Source organism: Babylonia areolata, chromosome 4 (genome assembly GCF_041734735.1).
Source record: "Babylonia areolata isolate BAREFJ2019XMU chromosome 4, ASM4173473v1, whole genome shotgun sequence".
Lineage (NCBI taxonomy): Eukaryota > Metazoa > Mollusca > Gastropoda > Neogastropoda > Buccinidae > Babylonia > Babylonia areolata.
The window spans coordinates 36,717,225-36,725,460 of record NC_134879.1 but is presented as its reverse complement, the minus strand read 5'-3'; the positions used below and the strand labels follow the sequence as shown (position 1 = coordinate 36,725,460).

The 8,236-nt window shown below is 45.9% G+C and overlaps 1 protein-coding gene across 3 annotated transcripts in view; it reads right to left on the bottom strand.

The window, feature by feature from the left end:
- The window catches only part of LOC143281131 (circularly permutated Ras protein 1-like), a 28,813-nt gene extending 20,800 nt beyond the window's left edge, over positions 1–8,013 (bottom strand). Inside the window, exons 1-8 of one of the 3 annotated variants that reach the window (XM_076586119.1) lie at positions 7,780–8,013; positions 6,783–6,960; positions 5,260–5,439; positions 4,770–4,952; positions 3,654–3,855; positions 3,052–3,105; positions 1,741–1,772; positions 527–753 (exon numbers count right to left, since the gene is read on the bottom strand). In XM_076586119.1, coding sequence (XP_076442234.1) covers positions 527–753; positions 1,741–1,772; positions 3,052–3,105; positions 3,654–3,855; positions 4,770–4,952; positions 5,260–5,439; positions 6,783–6,935 — 1,031 coding nt within the window. In that variant the 5' untranslated portion in view covers positions 6,936–6,960; positions 7,780–8,013. The remainder of the gene's footprint in view (positions 1–526; positions 754–1,740; positions 1,773–3,051; positions 3,106–3,653; positions 3,856–4,769; positions 4,953–5,259; positions 5,440–6,782; positions 6,961–7,779) is intronic. The other 2 variants (XM_076586120.1, XM_076586121.1) reach the window with 2 other exon arrangements.
- Between the last annotated feature and the right edge of the window lie 223 nt (positions 8,014–8,236).

Genomic DNA, 8,236 nt, shown 5'->3' with positions numbered 1-8,236 from the left:
CTACCCAGGTATAGGCAGCCTGTTGTGCAAATGACTCCATGTTTGCAAAGCACTAGGAGCTTCGTCTTCGACCATGGATAGGCGCTACATAAGTATCCATATTTTGTATGATATTCGGTCGTGTCCGACTATGGCCATCAGAACAGCAGAGAAGGTAACTGCTGTCCCAACTATCTGGGCTAGATTTTGATAACAGTGGAGAGTGTCTTGCCCACGTTACATCCCACTCTCTCGGCCAAGGCGGTTTTAGGACAGTCGGCGTTGGGATGGTACCCAAAGGCCAGCTGGCCCCCAAAACCCTAAGAGCCAGTGCAATCTTGCCTCCTAGTTTGAAAGACTAGGCTGTAGCTGACTTCCCAATGCAATGGATAAACCACGGATCATGCAGCTCCCATTATGCTGTTGGCCCAACTGTAAACTTATGTCAGTCTGTGATATAAACTGTACGTCGGGCCGATAGGTATCCATATCATCATCATACCTCCCACCCCCACCCCAACCCCTATACACAGGAAGGTGAACTGACCAGGCCCACGTCTTCTTGCCGTCTGGTTGCTGGGTGAGGGACGAGGTGGCTGACAGCACGGCCTGACACTGCTCACACCTCAGGGGGTCCCCGGTCACCAGGTTCGGATCCTCGGCCAGCCTGCCCAGGGACAGCAGCACGGCGTTGCCGTCCGCTTTGCGCCGCCTGGACATATGCGTGGACACGGCCCGGGGGTCATCGTCATCGTCGTCAGAGCTGGGCGGGTCCTGGTGGAGACAAGATTCGTCCCTCGTTGAATGAAGAGGTTGATCGATCCGTCTTTGACAGGTTCCCAGCTGTGTGTTTGAGTTTGGGTGTGGGTGTGGGGGTGGGGGTGTAAGGGGGGGCGGAGGTGGGGGATGTAGGGGCGTAGGGGGGGTTAGTGTGTTAGTGTGTGCGTGTGTGTGTGTTAGTGTGTGTGGGGGGGTGGGGGGATGTGTGTGTGTGTGTGTGTGTGTGTGTGTGTGTGTGTGTGTGTGTGGTTCTTGGTTGGGTCTTATTTTCATACACATATACAATCGTGTAGAAATCGGTAAACAGTTGTTTTTCACACCACTTGCATCTACGGTTTTATCCTTCCTTGTAAGGAATTCGGGTTATGTTTTTCACACGCATATATAATCACATAGTAAACGTTTTTTTACACCAATGATAACTAAAGCTTTATCCCTCTTCATAAGAAATCCAAGTGCCGTTTTTTACACACATGTACACATATTTCACCTAGAAAACAGTTTGTTTTTTGTTTTGTTTTTTACACCAATGGCATCTACAGCTTTATTTTTCCTCGTGAGAAACACTGAAAAACAGTTCGATGTTTTACACCAGGGGAATCTACAGCTTTATCCTTACCCTACGAGAAATCCGAACTCTGTTCTTTACACACTCTTCACTTAGAAAACAGTTGCGACAGTGGCATCTACAACTATGAACCTTCCCCACAACAACTGCCATCTAGAAAACATTTGTTTCACACTACGTGGCAGCTATTCTAGCGCGTGACCAATTCTCGTCTGAATGCCGACTTCTGTTGCAAGATAAAGATACAAAAGCTTCCAGAAACTCTGAGGACATTCTGAGTACAAAGAAAAAAGGAAGGGAGGGAGGAGGGAAGAAAACAGACAAAGAAAGAGAGAACAAAAGAAAGGAAGAACGGAAGGAACAAGCACCCATAAAGACAGTCTTTTTCAATGCACTTTCAAAAAAATACTTACAACCGAGCTGCCTTGCTGCTGTTGCTGTACATCTGAAACACACGATGGAAAAAAAATCTGCAGTTATCATTATCAGTCGGTGCTTCTGGTATTGTGTATTACATATGGATACATGAGCTCGTGTTTCCAAAAAGGGCCTGTCGAAAACGTTCATAGGAAATGTTTTTAATTAAAAAATGATAATGTAATTGACATTCCCTTGAACAGCTTTTTTTTCTTTTTTTTTTCTCCAGAGAACGACTTCATGAGTCGCTGTGGCAGCATCAGTCAGGCACTGGATTTCTGGTCCAGTGTTAACCAGTGATAGGGTTCGATGCCCCGTTTCGGCATGGTGTTGTGTTCCTGGGAAAGGTACTTTACTTCTTCCTCATGAACTCTGTGGAGAGTCGTTGGGGCGCCGCACAGAACAGCTGTTCGGCAGATTCCTGCAGGTCTGTCGGTTGTCTGTAAAAGCCAGGGCCTCTGCAAATGGTGTTCCTGGCTTTACTAGGGAGGCACATTGTATGTGCGCCAAGTGTGTGCTGCTCACGGAACCTCGGTTTATCGTCTCATTTCAATGAGTAGACGTGCAGTTTTCTCTCCAGTCAAATTTGGGAGAAAGGGCAAAAGCCGGAATCGAACCCGGACACTGTATTGGCAGATAAGCGTCTTAACCATTCTGCCACCTTCCTCCTCGATTGCATGTGGTAAGTTTGACGGGGAGGGGAGGCTTGGGACGCTGCTGTCGCAGGCGGTGTGCTACCTTTTGTAGTCTGGACGTTAATCAACGACTATCCACGCCTGCCAAGTTTGGGGTGCACGTTTTATTATATGGCAAGTCTATGGACGCACTGGTCTTTGCGTAAAAATCGCAGATTTTTAAGAACTTGTTTCGTCAAATTACACACATCATACATTGTGCTCATCAACGTGGTTTCATGATTGGCTGGTGATTAAGAAATCTGTCTGTAAATACAGGCTGTTCAGAACAAAATGTTTATATTTCCGTACTGCCAAACTGTAAACACAATATCTCCTCCAGACTCCTGAAATTCTCATCAGTTACACATTCCATCTCGATAGTCAGCGAAAATTTCTGGAACAGAAAATTATGAAAAGAAGGCCGCACAAGTCCTACCAACATTACACAGAAATGAACAAAAAGCATGCAGCAAAAGGTTCCACCGAATGTAGGTAACCTATTGTATCAGCTTTGCTTTTTAGATCTGAGGGAGTCACGCCTTCACACGACAGCAAGCAAAACGAAGCCTTTCACACCACTTGCACAAACTGAATGAACACCGTATTTTGATGAATGCATGGTGCACCCACCTCTTCTTTCCCTGCTTCTTGAACGACTCCTTGATCGACTCCTTCTTCGGGGACCTGTAAAGTGCAGTTCGTTTTAAACATTACCATATGTTGCCAAGACTTAGAGCGGAGATCTGTATTAAAAAAAAAAAATTCTCTCTCTCTCTCTCTCTCTCTCTCTATATATATATATATATATATATAATCATTTTACATGACACGACCGGCCGAACGGATCAGTCCAACAACATCTGAAATCACGAAGAGTTTTTCTTTAAAAATTAATGGTCATGAACCAAAGACACATCTTCTTCTTCTTCTTCTTTGTTCGTGGGCTGCAACTCCTACGTTCACCCGTATGTACACGAGTGGGCTTTTACGTGCATGACTGTTTTTACCCCGCCATGGAGGCAGCCATACTCCGTTTTTCGGGGGAAAGGACACATCAAACAATGAAAAGAAAAAAATCAAAAGAAAAATATGTCTGAGAAGATTGACCGACATCCATATGTGACCAGATTAAACAACAACGAAAAAAAACGACAACAAAAACCGACTTCTAAAACTAGTGAAAACTGATGAAAACAATGTCCCTACCCTACCGCAACGCACCCCTTGCTAACCTTTTGCCTGTCCTTTTTTGGGCTGGGATCTCTTCTTCCTGCGTCTCCTGCGTTTCAGGACCCCCTGTGGCTGACCGGTGACGCGAATCATTTTGCGGAAGGAGTCTTCCACAGTGGGGTCGTAGTCCTCAAGGAAGATGTCCTGGGTGAAGCGCAGGGTGATGCAGGACTTGCCCACACCTCCACTCCCCAGCATCACCACCTGCCCCACAACGGCAGCAACGATGAGTGACTTTTTTTTTTCTTCATAGGGCGTGTGAAACTTGCTACGGTTAGGTCGTGTGTTCACTGAAAGAATCTGCAGGGACATTGTAGTCCACAGACAGACACACAGACAAACACGGACATACAAAGGCAAAGACAGACAGACAGAGAGAGACAGACAAAGACAGACAGTGACAGTCTGCAGGGACCTTGCAGTCCACAGACAGACAGAGACAGACAGGCAGAGACTAATAGACAAAGACTGATAGACAGAGACAGACAGACAAAGACAGAGACAGACAGACAGAAAGACAGACACACAAACAGACAGACACAGAGACAGACACAAAGACAAACAGAAACACACACACACACACACACACACACAGAGAAATGAGAACTTCGCGCGCGCTAATTGAGGAGAGAGGAACAGGGAAAGTTTTGATGATTTGAGTCATGGTTGGGGAGGGGGAGATGACGGATTTTCCTCAATTAGCATAAAAAAGAAAGAAAAATACCCAATAACTTTCCCTGTTACTCTCCTCAACTAGCATAAAAAAAGAAGAAAAGTTTCAGTCTCAGTTTCAGTTTCTCAAGGAGGCGTCACAGCGTTCGGACAAATACGCTTCTTTTTTTTTCTTCTTTTTTTTTTTTTTTTTAACCATTGCGCCAGCAAAGCTTCTAAAAATACATCTCTCTGTCTGTCTGTCTTGGTATGTCTGTGTTTGTCTGTCTGCCTTTCTGTGGACTACAAGGTCCCTGCAGACTCTTTCTCTGTCTTTGTTTGTCTGTCTGCCAGAATAAAATGAAACGCTCTCTCTCTCTCTCTCTCTCTCTCTCTCTCTCTCTCTCACACACACACACACACACACACACACACACACACACACACACAGATACTTCTTTGCAGACCTTGTAGTCGGTGCCCGTTCTGGGAATGGTCCTCATCAGCCCGTGGTAGAGGTCGGTCACGCCCTCCCCAGTCTTGGCCGACGTTTCGAAGTACGGCCTGCCCAGTCTGTCGGCCAGCTTCTGTCCCTCTTCTGACGTCACCCTGCGTTCATCCGTCAGGTCCGTCTTGTTGCCGCACAACACCTGCCGCACAGCAACCAGTCAGTCAGCCAGTCAGGCAGCTGATCAGTCAGTCAATCAACCAGGCAGTCAACCAATCGTGGTTTGTGTGTGTGTGTGTGTGTCTCTGTGTGTGTTTTGTGTTTGTGTCTGAGTGTGTGTGTTAGTGTGTGTGTTTTGTGTTTGTGTCTGTGTGTGTGTGTGTGTGTGTGCACGCGTGTGTGTGTGTTATGTGTGTGTGTGCGCGTGCGCGCGCGCGCGCGTATGTGCATACATATGTGTGTATGTACACGCGCGCTTCGAGCGCGTTTCTACACACATGTCAGCTCACCGCAGAAAACTTGCTCTTGAACCGGCTGAGCCAGAGGAATATGCTCTCCGCCTCCTGGAAGCTGGCCTGGTCAGTGACGCTGAAGACCACCACGAAGCCGTCACCGCTACGGACGTACTGCTCCCGCAGCGCCGAGTACTCCTCCTGCCCAGCTGTGTCGAAGATGTCCAGCAAACACGTCTGGAAAAGAGGGGAGTGGGGGGGTGGGGGTGGGGGGACAGCAGTGTCATTGTGTTGCCACGCGTTACCATGCGACGTTTTCGTCATCATCATCATCATCATCATCATAACAATGATGATGATAACGACAACAACAACAATAATAATAATAATAATGATGATGATGATGATGATGACGATGATAATAATAATAATAATAATAATAATGATAATGATAATAATAAACATCATCATGGTTATAATAACTTTTCTTTTTATCGATATTAGCATTAGTATTAGTATTATCATTATCATCATCATAATAATAATCATTATTATCATTACTATTATTATCATTACTTTTTTATCATTATTATCATGTACTGATGTGGCGCAAACTCCCCATATAATGGGCTTTAAGTGCCTCAAATGAGATGTCATAGTGCATAAAACCGCACAACAGCACACAGAGGACATGGAAGTGAAAAAAAAAATCTACGTACCTGCAACACAATACTACAATTTACAAGTATGAATAATCACATAAAAAGCACAAAATATGCCCTGCACACACACAGACACACACACACACACACACACACACACACACACACACACACACCCTCACATACATACATACACACACACATGCACGCACGCACGCACACACACACACACACACACACACACACACACACACACGTGTGTGTGTGTGTGTGTGTGTTTGTGTGTGTGTGTGTGTGTGTCTGTGTGTGCGTGTGTGCGTGCGTGCGTGCGTGCATGTGTGTGTGTATGTATGTATGTGAGGGTGTGGGTGTGTGCGTGTGTGTGTGGGCGCGAGCGTGCGCATTTGTTTTGACTATAAAAGTTTGGTTATTCTAATCATCAGCTTTGATGTCCCCACACATGCGGGTGGTGGGGTGGAGGGGTTGGGGGTAAGGGGCAGGAGGTGGCAGAATGGTTAAGACACTCAGTCCGTGAGGGTCTGGGTTCAAAACTCGTTCTCACCCTTTCTCCCAGGTTTGACTGGAAAATAAGACTGAACAGTCTGGTCATTCAGATGAGACGATAAACAGACGTCCCGTGTGCAGCACACACTTGGTGCGCTAAAAAAAAAAAGAAAAAAAAAAGAACCCATGACAACGAGAGCATTGTTTTTTGGCAAAATTCTGTGAAAATCTACTCTGATAGGTACACAAATATATAAGCATGCACTCAAGGCCTGACTAAGCGCGTTGGGTTATCCTGCTGGTCAGGCATCTGCTTAGCAGTTGTGGTGCGGCGTATACAGATATTGTCCGAACGCGGTGACACCTCCTTGAAAGACTGAAACTAAAACTGCCTGAGGTGAACACAGCACCCACCTCCCCGTCGTCCCGCTCACCGCCAGACATGGACAGCTCGGCTTCGTCGTGATCCCGCACCAAGACCTCCTCCTCAGACCCGGAGTCTGAACCGACCTCATGTTCGGCCTCCGCCCTGGTCTTGGTGTACACGTACTTGCTGCCGAAATGCATCGTCCTGGAGTGTACCAGTCACGCACTGCACAGGAAGAATAATCATTGTCGTCACTAAAAAAAAAAAAAAAAAAAAAAAAAACGAAAGAAAATGCTCACATCACATATGGGGTTCTGATTTCATAGAAGCCATGGGGTGCTTATGTATGTCTATGTTTTTGGAGTGGGTTTTTTTTTTGGTTTTTTTTTTGGGGGGGGGGGGGGGATTTTGATTTCTTTTTGTCTGCTGACTGACTAATAGTTCAAGCAAAGAAAAATTTTTGTTGTTGTTTTCTTTTCTTCTCCCCTCCTCCACTCCTTTTTCGGGGGGTGGGGGGGGGGGGGGGGGGGGGGGGGGGGTTGTTTTTCTTCCCTTAAAATTATATACACATTTTTCTTTCCATATCTCATGTTATTTTGTTATTACGGTTTCTGTGTTCCCCATGAATTATGGGCATATGGCGTGTTTCATTGAACCATTAATTTTTGTCATTCTCTCTCTCTCTGTGTCTCTGTTTGTTCTTTTTTTTAATGATTGATCCGATATTTCACCACACTGTACATACAGGTTAGTCTACATAGACGCCGGCATTAATCTGGGCTTGATTTGACCTCGGGGGTAAAATACAGCTGTGGGTAGTTATAAGCTGTTACACCGGATCTTGCATTGGACTTGAAAAGATGACTGCCTTGTTCAGCAGCTGCTAACTGAATGCAAAGATCACTGAATGAGGTGTGTGTGAGTGTGTGGGTCCGTGCTTGACTCTATAGCTGTTGTGAGAGCTATGTACCTGACTGCCTGTAGGTATCATACAAACTACTCACACACACACACACACACACACACACATAGTATCTGACCTACCTGCTTCGGACTCCGTTCCAAACCTGGTCAGTTGCAGTTGAGACTGAGACAGTTTGAGTTGACACGACAGAACTTTTATTTGGCTTCACAGTCCTGTGTAAATCCTTCAACTTTGTTACTGCTAAAATGCCCGTAAGATGTCTTCCACCCAAGTGTTCGTGGGCACCCACTGTCCACAGCCGACTGTCGTGGCTGCGTGAAACACGATGACTGCGTTTACGTAGGCAAAACGTCGCCACATGCTATTTTTAGCGTCTTGTTCATGGCAACTTCATGGGTATTATTAGTAGCCTATTCTTCTTCAGTGTTGAGGGCCCACAATCAAACTTGATTATTCTGGCACCTATAACTGCTTTGCTGCCGCTGTGGTATTAAAAAAATACAAAAACAAATAATAGTGGGCCTGGCTGACAGTCGTTATTGCGACCATTGCTCAGGCGCACGCGGGCCAACCTCT